General features: G+C 40.3%; 1 protein-coding gene across 4 annotated transcripts in view; it reads right to left on the bottom strand.

Annotated features, from left to right (window-relative positions):
* The window catches only part of ANKRD31 (ankyrin repeat domain 31), a 62,350-nt gene that overhangs the window by 3,986 nt on the left and 34,400 nt on the right, over window positions 1–23,964 (bottom strand). For 3 of the 4 annotated variants that reach the window (XM_034441135.3, XM_034441136.2, XM_034441137.3), the window contains 7 exons: window positions 21,801–21,960; window positions 20,827–20,939; window positions 18,653–18,740; window positions 16,192–16,288; window positions 14,881–15,838; window positions 7,611–7,751; window positions 5,329–5,422 (listed from right to left, as the gene is read on the bottom strand). In XM_034441135.3, coding sequence (XP_034297026.2) covers window positions 5,329–5,422; window positions 7,611–7,751; window positions 14,881–15,838; window positions 16,192–16,288; window positions 18,653–18,740; window positions 20,827–20,939; window positions 21,801–21,960 — 1,651 coding nt within the window. Of the gene's footprint in view, window positions 1–5,328; window positions 5,423–7,610; window positions 7,752–14,880; window positions 15,839–16,191; window positions 16,289–18,652; window positions 18,741–20,826; window positions 20,940–21,800; window positions 21,961–23,964 lie in introns of those variants that run through there. The other variant, XM_060690645.2, reaches the window with a different exon arrangement.

Here is a 23,964-nt window from a genome sequence, read left to right as displayed (position 1 = left end):
GATCTAGCTGGCATTGCAATACTATACTGAAAGTTCTTGATTTATGATGGCAATTGGAACCGGAATTTGGACTTTCACTTCACTGGCTAGAAAATTCTGGAAGTTAAAGTCCATACATCTTAAAGTTGCCAAATTTGAAAAACACTGCTCTATATTCTAAAAGGAAATGGCTTTGTGGCTAAAATAGTACTAATCTTGCCCAGAACCACATAGAATTTCTTCCTTGATGAAAAGCCAGTGAAAGTATATACATGAGGTACAAAGTTTTTATGCTAACCAACCGCTTGTCCAAATAACTTGTTTTAAATAATACCTCAGGGTCTGGGCCTATCAATTTATTTTGACTTACTGTCCGTCAATTACTATATGTTCCTGGGTTTGAAGCATTAATCCTTCATTCCAGATTGATTGGAACGGATCTACTTGGATTGCTTAACAGAATATCTGAAACAAGCTTTAGCCTATTCTCCTAAAGTTCTAAAAAAAGGTTTTCTCTCCTGCCTGCATTTATAGCTATTTGCTTCCGCATGTTTTTGTTTCATAGTTTGTTTCATAGTATCCATTTTACTTAGAGGAAGTTGCTAGCTAAGCTACTTATATCTTAGACTTATATGAGATATTTACAGAAAGAGGAAAAATCAATCCACAGAGATTTTTGAAGGCATTGTGAAATGCACTAGAAGGGATTAGTATTTTGTTTGCTGCAAAGATCAGTTTAGGAAATTAGGGAGACTGCAAAGTGCCAAAGAAAGGCAGGAATGCCCTGATCCTTCCTTTATTTCCTTACTTTTTTGGTGGACAAGAAAGTACATTTTATTTCATCTCTCTCTTTTGATCTTAAAACAAGCACACAGGACCCAACAACAATGACTAAAATATATGAAGATTTGGACAGTGACTATATGTCACCAAAAAAATGCCTTATTTAATTACAAATTACTATCACTGTGCTGCCTTGCCTTACATATAAAAGGGATTCCAGCGTAGATCCTGACACGTCTTACTTTCTAATATTATTTTGCTATGACAAGATCTCCTATCTCTGTGCCCCAAGCAAAAATTATATTAGCTGGAGATACTAATGCAAGACTAGGTCCCTCAATGAAGAGCTATATATCCCTATACTTTCTCGTCCAACAAAACCTCAACCTCTATCGATTATATCTGCATTTCCTCTAGTTTAGTACACCATTTTTCAGAAGTAAGAGCTATATTTAGAGAGGAAAGTGACCACTTTCCCATCACAGCTCTGGTTTCACTCTCTTCAGAAGTTAGGCCTCATTCAAGAGAGGAAATTGACACCTTAGCACAGTGGTCCCCAACCCCCGGTCCGCGGACCGGTGCCGGGCCGTGGAGTACCTGGCACCGGGCCGCACAGCGGCCGGGGGACATGAACGCTGCAGCGCAAAGGCTCCTGGGCCGTGCGCAAAAGCTCCTGGGCCGTGCGCAAAAGCTCCTGGGCCGTGCGCAAAGGCTCCAGGGAAGAGAGCCCCGCGCAGGTACGCACGTGTGGCCCAAAGCCCCCACCCCTGCGCGCGCTCAGCGGGCCACAGTAAAATTATCAAAGGCTGATTGGTCCGCGGCGATAAAAAGGTTGGGGACCACTGCCTTAGCAAACGCCCGGGTTTATAACTATAAAAGGTTATATTGGCACAGACTTAGTATCAAATCTGTCACCACTTATTTGGGCTCAGATGAAGCCAGACACCTAGCAAGGGAAATCTCCAATCTAAGCCCGGAGACAACACCCCAATGCCAGTTTATATAGAGCTAACTTCTACTCTTAGGAACTTAATGATCCAGAACGATAGAAAAGTAGATGGGATCTCTAGAAAGTGGTTTGATGATGATTGCCATAACTTGAGGTCAAATCTAAGAGCCGCAGTTAAGAAAGTTAACCGATCCAGACAGGATGGTGATTATTCAAATATGGTTCAACTCAGGAGAGCATACAAATCCCTACTGAAAAACAAGAAAAGTAGCTATAACACCAGGATGTGGAAAGAGGTAGAAATGGCAAGGCAATCCCAATTTCCTACGATCTTTTGGCATAAGATAGCCGGTATATTAAAACAACGTTCCCCATTTATGGACACTGATATATCAGCAGTAAAATGGAGAAGCACTATCTTGCTTTATTTGATGGTAACAATACAACAACTAACGGAACTGAATGTTGGTTTTAATCCTTTGCTCATAACAAATAAGGAAATGAGAAACAACTTTGTTCTTGTTTCTGTGTGGTGTAGGCAACAGGATGTCCAAACTAAGAGAAAGGGCAATATTTAGAAAGCAGAGGTAGTTTCTTTTGGCTGGAACCACAGAAGAAAAGAACAGGTAATCCTTGACTGGCAACTACAATTGAGCGCAAAATTCCTGTTGCTAAACAAGACAGTTGTTAAGTTTTGCCCCATTTTACTACCTCTCTTGCCACAGTTGTTAAGTGGATCATTGCAGTTAATTTAGTAACACTGTTGTTTATATCACAAGACATGATTGAGAATAGTCTGATGTTTAAATCATATGTTAGCAGGATACCACATACCTAGGAGAAATATAAATACTATGTATAATTTCAGTGAAGCAACAATTTACAAGCAAAAATAAAGAAAAAAATTGCCTAAATTTATTTATTAGTTCGATTTATATGCCACCCTTCTCCAAAGACTCAGGGCAGCTTACAATGCACTTATACAATGCACTTATAGCAATAGCGTTCATTCTTTTGTTTATACCTGCTTATTATTTATATGTATGTATGTATGTATGTATGTATGTATGTATGTATGTATGTATGTATGTACATATATATGCCGCCCTTCTCCGGAGACTCAGGGCGGCAATAGCCTTCATACTTTTGTATATACCTGCTTAGTAGGGCTTTCGGCCCCCTCTAAACGGTGTTCTTTTTTATACAAAGTCAGCTTATCGCCCCCACAATCCGGGTCCTCATTTTACCTACCTCGGAAGGATGGAAGGCTGAGTCAACCTTGAGCCTGGTGAGATCTGAACTCGCAGTAATTGCAGGCAGCTGGCAGCTAAGTGCTACTTAACAGCACTTTAGTCTGCTGCACCACCAAGGCTCATTAGGGCTTTTGGCCCCCCATAAGCAGCGTCGATAAAATCAATTATTTTTTTATCTAGTTTTAATGATTGGCTACAATCAGGGACAACACTATACAGGTGGTATACAGGAAGTCCTCAACTTACAACAGTACACGTAATGACTATTATAATAGCACTGAAAAAAGTGATTTATGATTGTTTTTCATTGTTACAACCTTTGAAGCATCCCCATATTCATATAATCAAAATTTGGATGCTTGGCAACTGGTTTATACTTATGATCATTTCGGTGTCCTAAGATCATGTGATCACCTTTTGGGACCTTCTGATAAGCAAAACCAATGGGGAAGCAGACTCACTTAACAACCTTGTGATGCCCTCGACGTGATGGCCCAGTGCCCGGAAGCGGTATGGGTCTCGATGGGTAGAAAAAGACTGCAACTCAACCCGGCCAAGACCGAGTGGCTGTGGGTACTGGCATCTCGGTTCAGGGGAGAGGTGCCATCGCTGACTATAGGGGGTGAAGTTTTGCCCCCTGTAGATAGGGTGCGCAACTTGGGCGTCCTCCTGGATTCACGGTTGAGCTTAGAAGACCATATAATGACCATGACCAGGGGGGCATTCGCCCAGATACGTCTGGTGCACCAGTTGCGTCCCTACTTGGACTGAGATGCCCTACGCACAGTTACTCATGCACTGGTCACCTCACGGATTGACTACTGCAATGCTCTCTACATGGGGCTGCCCTTGAGGACCACTCGGAGGCTTCAGCTGGTGCAAAATGCAGCCGCGCAGGTTGTGATGGGAGAATCCCGATACTCCCATGTTACACCCCTCCTGCGCGGCTTGCATTTGTTACTGGTTGCCCTCCGGGTGAGATTCAAGGTGCTGGTGATGACCTATAAAGCCCTACATGGCTTAGGTCCAGGATATTTGGCGGACCACCTACAGCCAGCAACGATATCCCATCGACCAGTTCGCGCCCATAGAGAGGGCCTGCTCAGGGTGCCATCGGCTAGACAGTGTCGGCCGGCGGCCCCCAGGGATATAGCCTTCTCTGTGGGCGCACCCGCCCTCTGGAATCAACTCCTCTTGGAGCTCCGATTAGCGCCTGACCTTCGCACCTTCCGCTGTGAATTAAAAACTTGGCTTTTCAAATCCCTTGACCTGGACTGAGGGGGTTTTAAGCGTTAAATTTTAAATTTTTTAGATTTTACATTTTATTTTGTATTGTGGCTTGTGTTTTTATTATTGTGAGCCGCCCTGAGTCCATTGGGAGATAGGGTGGCATATAAACCGAATAAAATAAATAAATAAAATAAATAAAAATAAACCTTATGATTAACTTAACAACTGCAGTGATTCACTTAACAACTGTGGTAAGAAAAGTAGTAAAATGAGGCAAAATTCACAACTAATTTCTCACTTAACAACTGAAATTTTCGGCTCAATTGTGGTCATAAATCCAGGACTACCAGGATTATCGCTTTTATACATTACTATAAATTTTTAAAATTAGTTTTAACTAAGAATCACTAATTATTTTCTCTTCTAAAACCAATGAGTTTGCTTAAAGGTAACCTGATGAATTCAGTGGGACTTACTTTAAGTGCACATATATAGGATGGCCCTGCTAGTGCTACAGTGATCACTCTTCTACCTATGGGCATAGCTAAACAGTCAAGTGTAGAATAGAGATCCACATCTAAGTAACTCCTCGTGATAAATCAGAGATAGATGGAGACAGCTTCATCTTTTGTCAGTGACCATAGACAGGAAAAGCAAGTAGAAGGATGTGGCATATGGTTTTTAGTGGCCTTGCTTGGTTGCTAATGTGCTGGTGTGAGTCAGCTGAAGCAGAGAACAAAAAGGACAGAAGCTCAGGTATGGCTGTGGAATGCAACGGTGCTGTCACAAGGACTCTTGAGCATGAACAATCCCACTAGCCAGGACAGTTATGGGGCAGATGTAGGCAACCTTCCCATTGGTCAAGCTTTGTGTATTCTGTAGGTATTGGGGATTAAAGCCCTGGAGGGGAAAATACTCCAGTTCACTCATGAAAGAGAATGAGAAAGAGGAGAGAAAAAGAGAGCTACATTACTGTGTTTTAGCAAATATTACAGAATATGCTTTTGGAAAGACTATGTTAGAAAACCTAGTAAGTGTGTGGGATAGTTTGTCTGTGCTGTTACAAATTCCTGCCCCCAGGAAAGGGATGAGAATTTATATCATACTGGAAATAGTACTTCAGTCAATACATACCAAGCAGATTTTTTTGTTGCAACAATACTTCTTGTTCCGTAGGAACATGCATTTCATTAACAATTGTTGATAATGGCCTTCCACAGTATGTGACCTGAAAACAGCAGACAATATATTAGTCATCTGAGATGAAAAAGGCTCTTGAAAAAATGTTTCACAATGAGCAGGAGTGTGGATAAAATGTCTCTTTTGGAATCCTAAAAATAGCTGCTTCTTTTGCAACATTCATGTAACTGCCTTCAAGACGCATCCAGCTAAGGGCAGGCTCAGTTATAAGTGTGAAAACTGGTCCTAAGTCACTTTTTTCAGTGCTGCTGTAACTTCAAATAGTCACTAAACAAATGGTTGTAAGTCGAGGACTACCTGTATAAGCTTTGCAAAATATTGTGGTCATTTTAAAGATTTGAAAAGAGATGCTTCATTCACAATTCTGTGGGTTTCAAGGCATCTTTTTCAAGACTTTCACACATTACAATTAGTCTCTGAGGGTTTTATAGGTCTTTTATGATAAATCAAGAAACATTATTTTGTACATTTCCTGCAAATCAAGTATAAGAAAATAAAATGCCAGCATCAAATATAGAAAATGATAGTGTATGCATTTATTTATTTAATCACATTTGTATAGGTGCACATCTCACATAGTGACTCTATGTGGGGTACGTCATAAAATGCCCACAAAATATTCATTAAAACAATAAATTTAAATGAAAAATAAAACAAAAACAAATGAAAACTAGAATGTTGTCCAAACATACCAAAGAGTATATTCCACTAGTAAATATCATACAGCCATTTAGCAGGCTCCGTTCTGTCATGGGATTCCCAAACTAGAACTGAGTTTTAAGGGCCTTGTGAAAGGCCAAGAGAGTTAGGGCCAGCCTTGCCTTGGGGTGCAATGGTGGCAGAGAAGGTTTTTCTCCTAGGCCCCACTCTACCAAACTCCTTGTCCCACAGAACCCATAACATGTCCTTCCTCCCAGACCTAATGGGAGGATATAACTGAGGAATGGCAGTCCCTCAATTATCACAGTTGATGCCAGGTGGGGCTTTATAGGTTATAACCAGCATCTTGAATTGGATCTGGAAGCAAACTGGCAATCAATGTAGCTCGCATGTGCAGATCTTTAACCATACATTACTACCTGTACCACTGCACTTTGTAGCAGTGGAAGCTTCCAGATACTCTTCAAGGGCATTCCCATATAAAAGTTCATTTAGGATTTGACCAGGGCTTGTGTGGCTGAGAGCAGATCTGCAGCAATTCTTTTCTGATTTGAGTTAATGATCTGATAAATTCCATTTGAACAATATGTTGTTTATATAACAGAATATGCTTTTTTATACATACTAAAATATACATTTCCCATTTGAGCTTTAGGATATGTTTTGGGTTTTTCCCTCCCATTTGTCAAGCTTTAATTTGAAGCCCAGCTAGAAAGCCCACTTCTCAAATTAATGCTACCAACGTTTGCTGAATGCATGCTGATTTTCACAGCAAGGGTAAGGGGGAAAAAATGATTAAGTAAGCATCACAATGAAATATTCTGATCTTTAATATGTGCATTGTGATGTTACACACATTTGCACAAAGGATAGAACTTTCATTACAACATGATGATGCTAGTTTTCTGTCATTCTGACAAAATATTTGGACTCTGCAGAAGCTTTTGCAGGTGAGGTTGTGTTACACTTGTGGCATACTATCAGGTTCTAGTGGTTTTCTTCACATACTGATTAGCTCCCCTCTCTTCTGAAACCTCAATATATCAATATTTTAATGCCTGGGCTACAAGAGTGCAAATGTACTTCTTTGCTATTTTGTTGTCATCTAGGATGACAAATCCTCCTGCTACCAATCAAGTCTTGACCTACATCCAAGCAACCAGCCTCCTTTGAATAGTGTGTAAATATGGTTTATTTCTATGTGTTTATTGATGGCTGCCGTGAATTCTGTTTCAACAATCACAAATGAGACATTCCAGACCAGAATACTTTTTTAACATTACTGTAATACCCTAACATGGGTGTCAAAAATGCAGCATCATGTTGCTGTCACGTGACGTATTGTGACATTTTCCCCCTTTGCGGAGCTGGGGTAAGTGTGGCCTGTGGGTGACACATCTGGCCCACAGGCCGCCAATTTGACACTCCGGCCCTAGTACATTGAAGTTTTCATTTTATTGGAATGTAAAACATCTAATAAAAAAAAATCTATTGAAATTGATAACTCAAGTAGTAGATTATTACCATTATCGTCATCATTATCATCATCATCATACCTTATTGTATACATATTTCCAGCTTACACAAATGTCATTTCCCAATATTGCCTTAATCCATTGAACTGGATTTTGATAAACTGAATTGCTTCCAGTTTGGACTTTTCCATTTCCAAGAAGGCTAGCTTTATGTTTGGAATCCTGAAAGAAAAAGAAAACAAAAACAAATGAGAGAATTATAAATTGCCTAAATTTAGCAATAGCAATAGCACTTAGACTTATATATTGCTCCATAGTGCTTTATAGCACTCTCTGAGTGATTTACAATGCAAGCATATTGCCCGCACCAATTTGGGTCATTCTACCAATCTAATTTAAGAAGAAATATACAAATATTTATTTTTAATAAAATATTTTAAAAGTGGTATAATAATCAAAATAAAATAACTCTTGTAATTTCATAAAGTCTACTGTATAGTTGATTTATCTGAAAGCTCCTGTAAGCAAAATAAATCCAAAATCCACAGTGCCATGAGTTCTTCCCTCTCTTATCTGTATTTAAAATTCTGTAGTTTAGTATAATTTCTAATATTTTGCTTCCTTGGCTTTGAATTAGTTATGGATTCTGGCTAATTCTCCTGGATAGATAGCTATGTGTCTTCTGACAGATTTATTTATTTATTTAACAATAAAAATAAATGCAATAAAAATGACTCTTGATAACTTATATAAAAAGAGAACCTGGGTAATTTGGGATATGGTTTCTCCACTACATTTGAGTTAATTCCTCTATTGTGTAATAACGTCTGTAGAAATAACAGTTGCTATACATTACTGTCACAATACTGCCTCAGTGGGAAAAAAACCCTTGCTTTTGAAAGGAAATAACAGAAAAAGAAAAAAAAGAGAATTGTAACCGTCTACTGCCGTGATGGCGAACCTATGGCATACGTGCCACAGGTGGCATGCGGAGCCATATCGGTGGGGACGCGAGCATTGCCCTAGCTCAGCTCCAGCATGCATGCGCATGCCAGCCAGCTAATTTTCGGGCCTTCCGGGCCCACCAGAAGTCGGGAAACAGGTTGTTTCCGGCCTCCAGAGGGCCTCCGGGGGAGGGGGAGGCCATTTTTGCCCTCCCAGGGCTCCTAGAAAGCCTCTGGAGCCTGGGGAAGGTGAAAAACGGGCCTTCCGGTCCCACTGGAAGTTGGGAAACAGGTTGTTTCCGGCCTCCAGAGGGCCTCCGGGGGAGGGGGAGGCCATTTTTGCCCTCCCAGGGCTCCCAGAAAGCCTCTGGAGCCTGGGGAAGGTGAAAAACGGGCCTTCCGGTCCCACTGGAAGTTGGGAAACAGGCTGTTTCTGGCCTCCAGAGGGCCTCCGGGGGAGGGGGAGGCCATTTTTGCCCTCCCAGGGCTCCTAGAAAGCCTCTGGAGCCTGGGGAAGGTGAAAAACGGGCCTTCCGGTCCCACTGGAAGTTGGGAAACAGGTTGTTTCCGGCCTCCAGAGGGCCTCCAGGGGGAGGGGGAGGCTGTTTTCACCCTCCCCAGGCTCCAAGAAAGAAATTCTGGGTATGGGCGCGCGTGTGTGTGACCCCCCCTGCGCTCCCCCCGCTTTTGGCACACAACGGCAAAAAGGTTAGCCATCACTGGTCTAGTGGATAGATTTTTTAGTGGCAATGTAAGTTGAGTCATTATTGCATCTATGTTTTGTCTCAGTGCTTTCTAACATATTGCTGAAATACAATACCTACCATAGCAGAATGGCATATCATAGTTACCGAAACATAACACTACGCTTTAGTTTGTGTTCTTAATGTTTAATTACAAAAGTGCTGTACTGTGCTTCCTATTTTAGAACATGAGAGGGAAAAGGGCAGGGAAACAGCACCAAAAATGGTGATTCATGCTTAGAAGCAGTGCACTAGCTTGAATACCGAAATTCTAATCAAGGCTTGAACTATTTTTTTTACAAGTTTAATGCATACATTGGGCAACTGGAAAAGGTAAAATGATAACCAAATATTCTAGTTACAGTATATAAATAATCTGCTATAAGAATAATATATTCATCTAAAAGCACAATTAACTTTTTATATTATCCTTTCAATCTCTTGCTCATATCTCCAGGCTCATATTTAATTACATAATCCTTGGAGCCATCACATTTTTTAAACACAAAGAACTCTGTATTTTAAAAGGTTACTAAGTTGTTATTTCTGTCCTGGCAACAAATGTTATCTACTATATAGAAAATAGGTTTCATTTTCAGAATTTTCTTTTAATTTTTATAATAAGTATATTCCAGCAATCTGGGAAATAAAAAAGACCACTCCCAAGATTAAACAAAATACTAAATTAACTCCAATTTCCAAAGTAACTCTTGGTCAGGTGATTATTGCTGTATTTTTTTAATGTAAGTCTAGATCCTAGGGACAGGCTAGGTTATTAAAATGTGATAATTTTGATCTAAATTTGTCAACTGGTTTTGTTTACCAAAGCAGTTCTAGTAAGAAAGATTTCTCATACCACCTAAGCAGCAGTGTTATTGCTTGCTTCATTTAAACCAGAATGTCTTATACAAAGACACTGAAAGTCAAACTAGGACACATAAGACCAAATATTTAAAAAATGCTAATTCCGCATGAATTCAGTAATGCATTTGACAAAGTAGACCACAATCTACTTCTTGGTAGCCTAGAAAAACATAGAATAGACAACATCACCACCAGATGAATTTGTAGTTGGATCAACGAGTAGTTCTTAACAATACCAAATTCACATGGAGAGAATTAAGCAGTAGGGTACCACAAGGCTCCATCTTAGGCCCAGTACTCTTCAATATCTTCATAAATGACTTAGATGAGGGAATAGAAGCAGAATTCATCAAATCTGCAGATGATACTAAACTGGCAGGAATAGCCAACACCCCAAAAGACAAACATAGGCTCCAAAAAGATCTTGACAAACTTGAACAGTGGACCCTATCCAACAAAATGAATTTTAATGTGGAGAAAAGCAAAACTTTACATTTAGGCAGGAAAAAGCAAAGTTATATGTATAGATTAGGCGAGACAGCTCAAAACAGTAACTGTGAGAGGGACCTTGGAGTCCTAGTGAATGATCATTTGAATATGAGCCAGCAGTGTGCAGCAGCAGCCATAAAAGCTAATATCCTGGGTTGTATAAACAGGCATAGAATCAAGATCGTGTGAAGTATTAGTGCGGCTTTACAAAACACTAGTAAGACCACACCTGAAATACTGCAACCAATTTTGATCTCCATACTACAAAAAAATGTGAGACTGGAAAAAGTTCAGAGAAGAGCAACAAAGATGATCAAAGGCATGGAGACTAAACCATATGAAGAACGGCTGCAGGTTTTGGTCTGCTTAGTCCAGTGGTCGGCAACCCGCGGCTCCAGAGCCACAAGCAGCTCTTTGGGCCCTCTGCTGCAGCTCCCTGTCCCATCACTGGTTTGCCACGCCCCTCATTTCTTTTTTGGACTCCAGCCCGAAGCGGCAGGAAGAGAAGGCTGCCTTACGCGCAAATGTGGTGTGAAGGCAGGTACAGAGAACCTTCGCTCCTGCACTCTCCTCCCCTCTCCTCCTCTTGTAACCCCTTGGCTGGCTGTGGCTGAGCTGGAAGTGTGTGCATGTGCGGAGAGACCCTTCTTAAGCGAGCCGCTGCCCGCCCCTCTGCACGCCTTTCCTGAGCTTTGGTGCTCACTTGAGGAGGGTCTCCCTGTGCGTGTACATGCTCCTGGCTTGGCCACAGCTGTCCCAGGCGTCCTGAGAGGAGGAAGGGAAGAGGGACGCCGGAGAGTGCAGGAGTGAAGCTGCCCTGTACCTGCCTTCATCCACATTTGCACATAAGGCAGCCTTCGCTTCCTGCCACTTCAGGCTAGAGTCTCCCTTCACGTGCGAACGCTCCCGGCTCAGCCACAGCTGGCCAGGGAGTTACGAAAGAAGGGGGAGGGGGAGGACTGTAGCCTGAAGGGAGTGGGGGGGGAGAGAGAGAGACACACACACACAGACACACACACAGAGTGATATACAGAGAGGGGGGGAGAGTGACATAGAGAGACACATACAGAGTGATACATAGAGAGTGGGTGAGAGAGAAGAGGAGAGGGACAGACACAGAGATACAGAAAGGCGGGGTGGTGAGAGACACACAGAATAGTTTTGTGGCTGGGTAGGCGTGGCTAGGTGGTCATGTGACTGGGTGGGAGTCAGTGACATCAAGTTGACCACTCCCACCCAGGTTTTGTGGCTCTCAGTGTGTTTTTTTTTTTCTGTAGGAAATGGGTCCAAGTGGCTCTTTGAGTGTTTAAAGTTGCCGACCCCTGGCTTAGTCTAAAGAAAAGAAGAATTAGAGGTGACATGATAGCAGTATTCCGGTATTTGTGTGGCTGCCACAAAGAAAAGGGGGTCCAAAACATTATTCTCCAAAGCACCAGAGGCCAGGACAAGAAACAATGGTTGGAAACTAATCAAAGAGAGAAGCAACCTGGAATTAAGGATAAACTTCCTAACAGTGAGGACAATTAACCAGTGGAACAGCTTGCCTTCAGAAATCGTGGCCACTCCATCACTGGAGGTTTTTAAGAAGAGAGTAGACCCATGATGGCGAACCTATGGCATGTGTGCCCAAGGTGGCACACAGAGCCATCTTTCTGGGCATGCATGCTGTTGCCCAGCTCACCTACAGCTGGGCATACATGTGCGCCCCAGCTGGTGTTTGGGCCTCTGATGCACATGTGCGCAATTCAGGGGACCCTCTGAGCATCAGAGCTCTCCTGATGCTGCAATTGCACGTGCAGCGCATGCGGGGGGAGCCGCACAAAACCTGCGTGCATGCACAGACGGTGCAATTGCACACGCAGCGCACAGGGAGTCACGTGAAAGCAGATGGTGTGGTTGTATGCGCAGTGCATGGGGCCGCAAATGAAATCCGTGTGCATGTGTAGTTGGTGCAGTTGTGCACGCAGCGCACAGGGGAGGAACAGCGAGTTAGCGCGGATAGTGCGCTCACGCATGAAGTGCATACCTGTTTGGTACTTGGTGAGTAAAAGGTTCGCCACCACTGGACTAGAGAGTCACTTATCTGAAATGGTATAGGTTCTCCTGGTTGAGCAGGGGGCTGGGCTAGAAGACCTCCAAGGTCCCTTCCAGCTCTCTTCTATTCTATTCAACTCAAAAAGGTAAATATAGGTACAGATTTATCTCAAGGATCCTCTTAACTACTTAGTTGCTTAGTAGGTAATAATAAGAGATCTCACCAGCTGTTTAAAATTTCTCTGGTATTTGTCAGGACTGAATATGATAGAGAATTTCCTATGGAGGGCTGAAGGCAATAGACTGCCCACTGGTATACAAAACTCATGTTTCTGAGACTGCATCAGGGGTAGGTTCTAAAATTTTTTACTACCGGTTCTGTGGGCGTGGCTTATTTTGTGGGCGTGGCTTGATGGTCATGTGACAATTATTTAGGATTTAGCATAGGTACTGGTCTACCAGGCTTTTAACTGCTTGCAGAGCTGTACTGATCTACTCATGTATTTTTGCAGGCACTGGTCTACCCATTTATTTTTGCAGGCACTGATCTACTCATGTATTTTTGCAGGCAGCGGTCTATTCATTTGTTTTCTTTTAACACTGATCAGCTGTAGGGCGGCCCTTTGAAGCCTGCAGCAAGAGTTTAAACAGTTTTTTTCCCTCTAGTCATCAGCTGGGACTCAGGAGGCAGTAATAGATTGGGGGTGGGGGGGGGCAAATAAAAGGTAAGAATAATGCGGGGGGTGGGGCCCAGAACCGGTTCGGTGACATCATATTGTTACCGCTACCGGCTCGGCGGAACCAGGCCAAACCAGGAGGAACCCACCACTGGACTGCATGCACAGAAAATATGAATATTTATTATATAGGGCATAAGTACTTGTTCAATTTATTATCACAAGACATGGTGATGACTGCTGATTTAGATAGCCTTACATTCACAAAGACAGGTCTGTTCAAACTATTAATCTTGATACTCTCAGTCTTATCTCTAAATTGGGAAGAGCATGCTTCAAATATTAGCTAAAGGAATAGAAAATTGGAAGAATGGTAAATCTTCATCTGCTTAGCAATTCTAATTGAGGCATTTGAGAAAAATAAAATCATTTTTGGTTTAATCCTTTAGGTCTATTCAAATGGTCTTACATACCATATCAAACCTTGTTGTAGGTTTGTCCACATTTTTCAAGGTCTAGGAAAATGCACATCATGTAATAGATACAAATTAGCCCCTTTTTTAAATATTAGGGACAATGATTTCCTATTACTGAAAATGGGGTAAATGACAAATGTCCACTGGGAGCAACTGTAAAAACCTCATGTAATCATTTAGAACCAAGACAAGCCAATCAAAGGAGAATATAGCTTCTCTCAACTCTTATTTTTAACATCAGGATAAAGAGCAACAGAAACTGATATTCCACAATACAGTTCCTAAATCTGTTGAATTAAGATAGCATGACCAAGGAGCCTGAGTGGTGTAGGAGGCTAATGCCTCCTACTAAGGCAGCATTTAACATCCAGCTGCCTGCAATTACTGCGAGTTCAATTCTCACCAGGCTCAAGGTCGACTCAGCCTTCCATCCTTTCTAAGGTGGGTAAAATGAGGACCCGGTTTGTGGGGGCAATAAGCTGACTTTGTATAAAATATACAAAAGTATGAAGGCTATTGCTTAGCGCATTGTAAGCCGCCCTGAGTCTCCGGAGAAGGGCGGCATATAAAAAATAATAAATAAATAAATAAATAAATAAATAAATAAATAAATAAATAAATAAATAAATAAATAAATAAATAAATAATTTGACAAGGCTTTTCCAGAGAGGCTCAATCAAGTTTCTTTGCTGGAGTTAAAAAACACTACAACATTATTTTCATTTATAATAGCATTAGCACTTAGACTTATATATGACAGCATAATGCTTTACAGCATTCTCTGGGCGGTTTATAATGTAAGCATATTTTCCCCAATGATCTGAGTCCTCATTTTACCAACCTCGGAAGAACGGAAGGCTGAGTGAACCTTGAGCCCATCAGGATTGAACTCCAGGCTGTGGACAGAGTTAGCCTGCAGTACTGTATTCTAACCACTGAGCCACCGGGGCTCATTCTTCTGTAAAAACTGAAGTTTTTTTCTGTAAATATGTATATAGAGAACTTAATTATTAAGGAAAATTGTTATAATTATATAGAGCTTTGGTATAATGCAATATTTATTATTAAGATTTTAAACTGTGCATTAATATGCAATTATATTACTTTGCAAATGAATTATTTACCTGTAGTGTGAATTCTAAAACGTCATCTCCTGGCTTAATTTTTCCCAGTTCAAGCAGATTTAATAGTTGATTTTTTTTCTTCCTGTTTTTCTTGAAATGTAGGTCTTTTTCAGAATCTTGATTCTTCAAATACTGGGAAGTTTTCTGACTGATCATGTTTTGTGATATTACCTGAGAAAATGGCCCTGGAGATTCTAAATTAACATTAAGTAAGATACTTTTACTTGGGGCCATGTTATCCTGATCAGTACTAACAAAGTCACATGTGGATTCTAATTCTACAATAGGTTGTATTGAGAAAGCATTGTTCATATTTGAATGTTGTGACAAAAGCATATTCATGCAAACATTTTGATTGTCAGTAGATGGCTGACAGATATTATTATCACTACCAGTTGTTGATGTGGCACTTAGGTTCTGGGTTTCTTGTGGTATCACCAATATACAATCAATTTCTTTTAATTGTTGAGTAGAACAGATGACAGAGTTTAGAAGCAATGTTGCTGAATCTGTAGCATCCGAGGACTCTAAATTTGTTACTTCTGTAGTGTTATATTTCTTCACATTATTTTCAAATACCAAAAGCTGTAGACCATCTTTCTTCTGACTATTAATTTCTCCATTTTCTCCTGATGTATCTTGAAATATGTTTGGATGGTCTTGATTTAAAGAGCTATTTTCCATCCCCCAGATGCTCTCATGGTCCATAATTATGTTAGGACATGGAACTGTTTCACCAGAAATTCTGTTTTTTGTATTGGTGTTTTCATAAGAATCAAGTGTGTCTGGGACTTGATCTGCTAAGGTTAAAGCCTCTTTTTTTGCATTTTTAAAATTCTGTATTTTTCCCCATAATTCTTTCTGTTTTCGTGCCATGAGCAAAAGGTTCTTTTGTCGGGCTGCAAGGTTTACTAGCTTTTCTCTCAGCACTCCCTGTTTAAAAGATTCCACAGAAGCTCTAAAATCAAATTTTAAAATGTTAATTGAATTAACCAAGAATACAAGCTATACTGCCATGAATAATTTACCTGTATATGGAAAGGAAGTAAACAATAATTTAAATGCAATAAAGTTTTTTAAAAATACTAAATGTTTTTATTTAGGTAATGATCACAGTAGCTAAAATCATCATCTAGATGCTTATCTAGCATAACTCTTTGATACTTTTTCTGGGAACAGGCTAGATTATATAAGTACAATATTTATTAAAGATGAATGATTTTATTTTTTATTTCATAGTTACAGATGTTTTTTTTTATAATAGGTACAATATAACACAACATTCAAAAATATAATTTTTCTCCCACTTACCTATATTTCTTAGCAAGCTCATCTCGTTCAGATTTCTGTCTGACAAGTATAGTATTCAAAGAGTCCTGTATCTCAGAAAAGTGTTGGATGTACAGATCTATTCAAAATTTATATGATTTTAAGAATGGATATGAATTTTTAATCATTTGCTGTAAATGCAGTATAATGCTCCAAACAAGAGAAACATGTTGCAAAAAACTCAATATTCTAAAGACCACAATGGTTGTAGCCCATTTTTATTTTATAATTTTTCTTACAACTTGATATTTATTTTCTACTTTGTATTCAATATTTAAAAATAAAAAAATAAATATATTAACAACAATTGTTCAAATTATACATATAATTTCTCTTTTACAAAAGAACTATAAACTGACTTCAGTGAGGTTTATTTCTGAATAAATATGCATGAGGTTGTGGTATTATTTATTAGAGTTATACAGCACTTTGGATTTAGTACAAAGAGGTACTGCGGAAAATAACAGGAGCACAAATATAGCACATAGCTACATAGCTCCTTAAAGCAACTACATCTTTGACCATGATACCCTGGATTTCAAAAGTATTTCTTAAACTCTGATGGAAGCTACCTCAGATCAAATGGACTTAAATTCTGGAGAAAAGTGCCCTACAAAGTTGGGAACTCCTACAAAATCAGCTGTTGAAGGTACTGTTACAAACAATTCCAACTAAGGGAAAAATGAGAGACATATGAATGATTAGTGTGGCTGCATACAGAATTTTCTAAAGTGTTGAAAATAAAAAAGGATATGTATAGGCAAGCAACAGAAGGATCAATAAAAAGTCTAACCATGCTATGCCACAAGAACAACACAGTGGCCAACAGATTGGAAGAGGTCAATCTATATTCCAATACCAAAAAAGGAGGATTAAAAGTGTGTGCAAACTAACATGCATTATTCTTAATTTCACATGCTAGAAAAATATTGCTTAATCAAATGGAGGTTAGAGCCCTACATGGAAAAAGAGATGCCAGATGTACAAGCTGGCTTTAGAAAAAGCAAAAGAACGAAATATACTATTGCTAATTCACAAGATAATTGAGAATGGCAAAGAATATTACAAAAAAGTCACTATGTGCCTCATTGATTACATAAAGCCGTTCAATTTTGCCGATCACACAAAGCAGTGAAAAGTGCACTGCATGGGAAACCAGTAACATCTCATTGCCTTCAGGAGAAACTCATATTTGATCAAGATGTCATATGACTGTTTTGTTCAATGACTGCAATCTCAACACTCCCTCTGTCATCAAGAACTCTGGTTCATTAAATGGAGTCCCAGATAAAGAGTATGGAGTGCCTCAAGGGGTTGGGGGAGGCCTGGGAAGGCCAAGCACATACAGCATCATGTACAAGTTGCCATCGTATGGGAACTCTCATCTGCCCACTCTACAGGGATGCTACAATTCCCCCACCTGCCTATCTTCCCCTCACCCCCTCTATGCCCTTTTAGTGACATTCATCCATGACAGTACTGGAACTGTAGACGCCTGGGGCCTTCAGCAGTCTCAAACAGCTGCCACAATCCCCAAGTTCTACTTCAGCTCCAACTCCAGCACTATCACTGCCACTATAAATGTCATCTCAAGCCCACACTGCTGCCTTTTGCTGTTCTCCAAGATGGCCTCTCATTCCTTCTACAAGCCATGTATCTCATATCTTCTCTAAGCCAGCCTTTCATCATTATGCATATTTTATTATTTGCCCTCCTATTCTTTTACCCACTGAGGAACAAAGGACAGCCATGTGTTAGGTTGAGAGTATAAAGTTGTATCTTTTGTCAAATGACAATCAGAAGCATGAATTATCATTTTAATGTCACTGTCAGCTGTTACAGATGACAGTGGCTATTGCTAAAAAAGAATTCATTTGAGAGTGCTTTGAGCATTAGATTGAGATGATGCTGCCCTTTATTTTGGATGGCACAACATTCTAGGGTGATCCTACAATTCATGTCTGAAGTATTCCTGATGAACAGTAGCAAAATTCTAAAACTAAAGGGGGTATTTGCCTGTCTTATATGGGTCAATGATTCAATTGCTCTATAACTTTGATCTGCTTTTAATGTCCATGCAGCATGTGCTAAGCAATCTTCTTCTTGTGTTCTTGGAAAGCTCAGAGGGAAAGCTTTCTAACAATATAGAAAAATAATAGGAACAAAACATAGCCTCCACCACCAACAAATAGCATATAACATAATCGGCCACATAGACAAATCCAGAGGATGCTGAATTTATCAAGTGGCATAGTTTCCAACAACTTTTCTCCCAAAACCTTGCCAATGTTCCCCATCATTAAGATCATTTGTGACATCAGTCTCTATGTGAGGCCCAGCAGCTGTTTTGCTAAGGGAAAACTCTGATTTACTACAATGTAACTACTACAATCTATCATCAGTTTATGAAATCTTTCATAAATTAACTGTGATTCATCCCTACCTGCATCTCTTTGGTATTTTAATTCAAACAGCAACAATCTCTCCTGCTTATTTTCTATGTCCAGCAATGCTTTGTTGATTAATTCACACTGTCAAAAGCAAGCCATTGTTAACTCTATTAAAGAAAGACAGTTTGCAACTGAATTAAAAAAATACAAACACACATATTTCTGATTTGTGTAGGTCAGTAGGTCAAGGGTCACAGTGCCAGGCTGTAGCAGCACACTGCCGGCTTGTGCTCTGTGGGTCTTTCCAGTTTACCTCATTATTGGCTCAGAATTGAATGAGATAATCTCACCTAGAGAAGATGGCAACTTGAGAGGGGTGTGAATAACTTCTATCCAATCAGAATACTGTTACTGTGCTACCTTTTATCTTCTTGTGTAATACTGTATAAAAATAAAGCTCTCTACAAAGTCGGGAGAGACATCTTGGAGACATCTTGAAACAGAGCAAAAGCCTGGACCTCTGATTTACAACAGATTTGAAGCCAAGCAAGTCTTTGGTTATCAAGGACGTTAATATAGCACCTGTCTGCAACTTTTTAAGGAATCCAAACAAAGTCAACATACAGAAATTCTGATTATAAGAGTACAATGAAGATGAAAATGTTAGGAGACAAATAGACACAAAACACCTCACCAGCAATCAACATCCAGATGAGCAGATGAGCAGAGATTAACACTAACATAGGGATATCAAACTCGCGGCCTGCAGGCTGGATACATCCATGCCCACCCGTTTTAGCGAAGGGGGAAAAAGTCACGATACATCATGTGATGACAACGTGACAACACGAGTTTGACACCTTTGCACTAACACAAGCACTGATGATGTTACTTAGTTTGGTAATGAAACATCTGCAACAAAACAACCAAGCTCAGGGAGTACCAAGGACTCCGCATCAGCATATTTTAATACACTCCCAATAGCTGTTCTGAAATGTAAACAAGCTCCTTATGAACCACAATTATGCCCTTTTGAAAAAGACACATTGACTAAAGATTAAAACATATAAAGAACAGTTGCAGAAACTGGGTATGTCTAGTTTAATGAAAAGAAGAACTAGGGGGTGACATGATAGTAGTGTTCCAATATCTCAGGGCTTGCCACAAAGAAGAGGGAGTCAAGCTGTTCTCCAAAGCACCTAAAGGCAGGACAAGCAGCACAATGGGTGGAAACTAATCAAGGAGAGAAGCAACTTAGAACTAAGGAGAAATTTCCTGACAGTTAGAACAATTAATCAGTGGAACAACTTGCCTCCAGAAGTTGTGAATGCTCCAACACTGGAAATTTTAAAGACAAGATTGGATAACCATTTGTCTGAAATGGTATAGGGTTTCCTGCCTAAACAGGGGGTTGGACTAGAAGTTCCCTTCCAACTCTATGCTAAACTATACTGTCTTTCTATGAGGACATAAAGACTTCTTTCATAACTTCATTTGATGAAATTAGACAAACTAATTACTTTTATGTACAGCTACTCCCGTCAAACCAGTTCCTTTAAAAATAGTAAAATATTGTTATACTGTTTGTAATATTTGACATCTTGATGCCCAGAGTAATTTAGTTATACCTTTATGTTTATATTTTATTTTACTTGCAACAGAAACTGTTTAATTACTTTGTTAATCTGCAGAATTCTGGTCAGTGACCATAATAAAGACTAAATTAAAGTACCAAACTTAATTTTTAACTTTGGATCTCATAGGGTTGTTGTTTTATCTGAAGACTGCTTAGATAAATACGTTCCTATTTCTGCCTCTATTACTGGGACTTAACAAGCTTCTTATAATTCCTCCTCTTCTTATAATGAGTTGCTTTGCAATAGTGGCTATCTTTAGCAGCTGTTTAAGGGACTGTGACTCTCTTGGGAAATAGCAACTCTATTCCTGCTGTCTTTTAATACTTGGGAGGCAAAAAACCCAAAAAATTTTGCTTTAGCAAAGGGAGGAGGATTTGTTCAAATTGAACACTATTTAAAATTATATTGTTATTGATTAACTAAATCTTGTAGTACTGTTAATCTTTGTGAGCTTCTTTTAGGAGAGGTGGGTTGAAAGATAGCTTAGAAATATAATATTACACAATCTTTGTGCTTAATTCAGGATCCACTGGTATAAACCAGGTAATGTGGTTCTACTGTACTGTACACTACTGAGCTCTTATACTTACTGTGGTATATTTTTGTCTGGCTAAACTGGACTGTAAAACCAGATCCTCCTTTTCCTGGCAACCATAACAAATAGATTTTCTCCTAAGCCTTGATCTGCGCAGCTCTTTTTTTCCTAAATTAAGAATCCATCACAATAACAAAAGACATAGAAATTATTTAAGCAAAATCAATATATTTGGGCTTTTAGTCAATTCCAGATTTATATCACAAATTATTTTTCTAATGTGAGAATTCAAGAGAATTCTCTTCTCTTCTCTTATGGCTTATCTTGTGCCATAAACATATGAAACCATAAAGTGTGAAAGAAGATAAAACAGGATGAGCATCTGAACGTTTAGGAAAATTAGAGGTTCTTAATGCTAGAATATTGGTCTTATCACTAAATATAACTTTCTGATAACTAAATGAACATATAGGCTATTTACCACATCATGTTCAATCGGCAAGCCATTCCTAACACACTATAGACTTGACTGCTTGTCCTCTGATTAGTCCTCAATTAAATTAAAATGTTTATATATTGTAAACATTTTCAGGAGTTTATCACTGCAGGATTAATGAGCATTAAATGTAAACTAAGAAGTAAAGACATGGCAAATAAATAGTATTTTCAATTTTAAAAAAGTCAAGCACAAATAAATATACTGGAATGTACATTATATCTGATGGGGAGGCACAGCAGAACAAAATGTATCTTTTTTGCCCAATGTTGCATAGCAGCCTGCACTTTCTGCTATTTGTAGTTCATTAGCACTGGTTTGCAACAATGTGCAACAAGCTATTACAATAGCAGATAGTATGATAAGGCTTTTTCCTTTATTTTGAAGATATTCAATAAATGAAATTAAAATTAATTAAATAGTTACAATAAAGAAATTAATTACTGAACTCTGGAAAACAAATATTTTAAAAAATCATCTTTAAAATTCTGTAAAGAGCGCAACAATTTACAATTTGTATGACAATAACATACCAGCATCATGAGCCATCAAAACAGTCTCTTTAACTTCAGTAGCACCATAAGACTTAAGAAGCTCTTTAATTTGGTCACAAGTAGCTTCATCTAGGGCATTTTCCCCATTGTTGTTTCTTTCGTTGGGGTTTGCACCATGGAGCAACAGCAACTGTACTGCCTGCAATATATTTCTTAACAATTTCTTCTGTCAGCTAGTTGGCTGAGAAACTGCTAAGGTTATAAGTACATTACTACATTTACAGTACATTATCTTATACCACCCAAGATTTTGGCTATGTTCTCACTACCACAAATCAGCAAGAATACATTAGCCTAATACGTCTACCCAGTCCACATTTATTATTTAATATATACTGTGAACTTAAATAATTAGGTTAAGTAAACTACAACTAACCATTAATAAATGTGTTATTGAAATAGCGAAGTCAACATTCAATCTTTAGGTTCATACTTTGTGCAAGGAGGTAGACTGTTTATTATCGTAAACCGGCCGCCTTGAAAGAGGCGGTGGTGAGGCCTCTCCTCAAGAAGCTATCCCTGGATCTGGCTGTTTTGGCTAACTATCGTCCAGTCTCCAACCTTCGCTTTATTGTGAAGGTTGTTGAGAGTGTGGTGGCGCGACAGCTTCCCCAGTACCTGGATGAAGCTGTCTATTTGGATCCGCTCCAGTCCAGCTTCAGACCTGGGTACAGCACAGAAACGGCATTGGTCGCGTTGGTGGATGATCTCTGGAGGGCCCAGGATAGGGGTTATTCCTCTATCCTGGTCCTATTAGACCTCTCAGCGGCTTTTGATGCCATCGACCATGGTATCATGTTGCGCCGGCTGGAGGGACTGGGAGTGGGGGGCACCGTTTTGCGGTGGTTCTCCTCCTATCTCTCCGACCGGTCGCAATCCGTGTTGACAGGGGGGCAGCGGTCAACCCCAAGGCGCCTTGTTTGTGGGGTGCCACAAGGGTCGGTCCTCTCGCCCCTCCTGTTCAACATTTATGTGAAGCCGCTGGGTGAGATCATCCGTGGTTTTGGGGTGGAGTTCCATCAGTACACTGATGATACTCAGCTGTACATTTCCACCCCAGACCATCCCAACGATGCCTTGGAAGTGATGTCCCAGTGCCTGGAGGCCGTGCGGGTCTGGATGGGGAGAAACAGGCTTCGACTCAGCCCTTCCAAGACCAAGTGGCTGTGGCTGCCAGAGTCCCGGTATAGCCAGCTGACGCCATCGCTGGTTATTGGGGGCGAATCATTGGCCCCCATGGAAAGGGCCCGCAACTTGGGTGTCCTCCTGGACGCACGGCTGTCTTTAGAAGGGCATATGACGGCCGTGGCCAGGGAGGGCTTTTTATCAGGTTCACCTGATACGCCAGTTGCGCCCCTTTCTGGACCGGGACTCCCTACGCACAGTCACTCAAGCACTCGTCACCTCTCGTCTGGACTATTGTAACGCTCTCTACATGGGGCTCCCCTTGGGGTGCACCCGGAGGCTCCAACTGGTGCAGAATGCGGCCACGCGGGGGATTATGGGAGCGACAGGGCGCTCCCATGTGACTCCTCTCCTGCGCGAGCTGCATTGGCTTCCGGTGGACTTCCGGGTGCGCTTCAAGGTGTTGGTGATCACCTTTAAAGTGCTCCATGGCTTAGGGCCGGGGTACTTACGGGACCGCCTTCTGCCACCAATAGCCTCCCACCGGCCAGTTCGCTCCCACAGAGAAGGCCTCCTCAGGGTGCCGTCGGCCAGACAATGCCGGCTGGCGACCCCCAGGAGGAGAGCCTTCTCTGTGGTGGCACCTACCCTTTGGAACAATCTACCCCCAGAGATACGAGTGATCTCCGACCTCCGGACTTTTCGTCGGGCCCTAAAAACTTATTTTTTTCAGTTAGCCGGTCTGTCTTGATTTTATGGTTGGTTTTAAAATTTGATATGGATTTTAAATTGATAAGTTTTAAATTACGGGCCAAATTTATTTAATTATTTTAAATCTATTTTTAACTGTAACTTTATGTATAAAGGTTTTTATTTTGGCTGTTCACCGCCCTGAGTCCGAAGAGAGAAGGGCGGTATAGAAGTTTGAATAATAAATAAATCATGTATTAAATAACTAAAAATTGGTTTACACAACACACCATATCTTAAATTATGGTTCACAAATTACTGTGCTGGT

This window comes from Pantherophis guttatus, chromosome 2 (assembly GCF_059756535.1).
Source record: "Pantherophis guttatus breed Tessera chromosome 2, ASM5975653v1, whole genome shotgun sequence".
Lineage (NCBI taxonomy): Eukaryota > Metazoa > Chordata > Lepidosauria > Squamata > Colubridae > Pantherophis > Pantherophis guttatus.
This window is presented reverse-complemented; position numbering and strand designations above follow the sequence as displayed.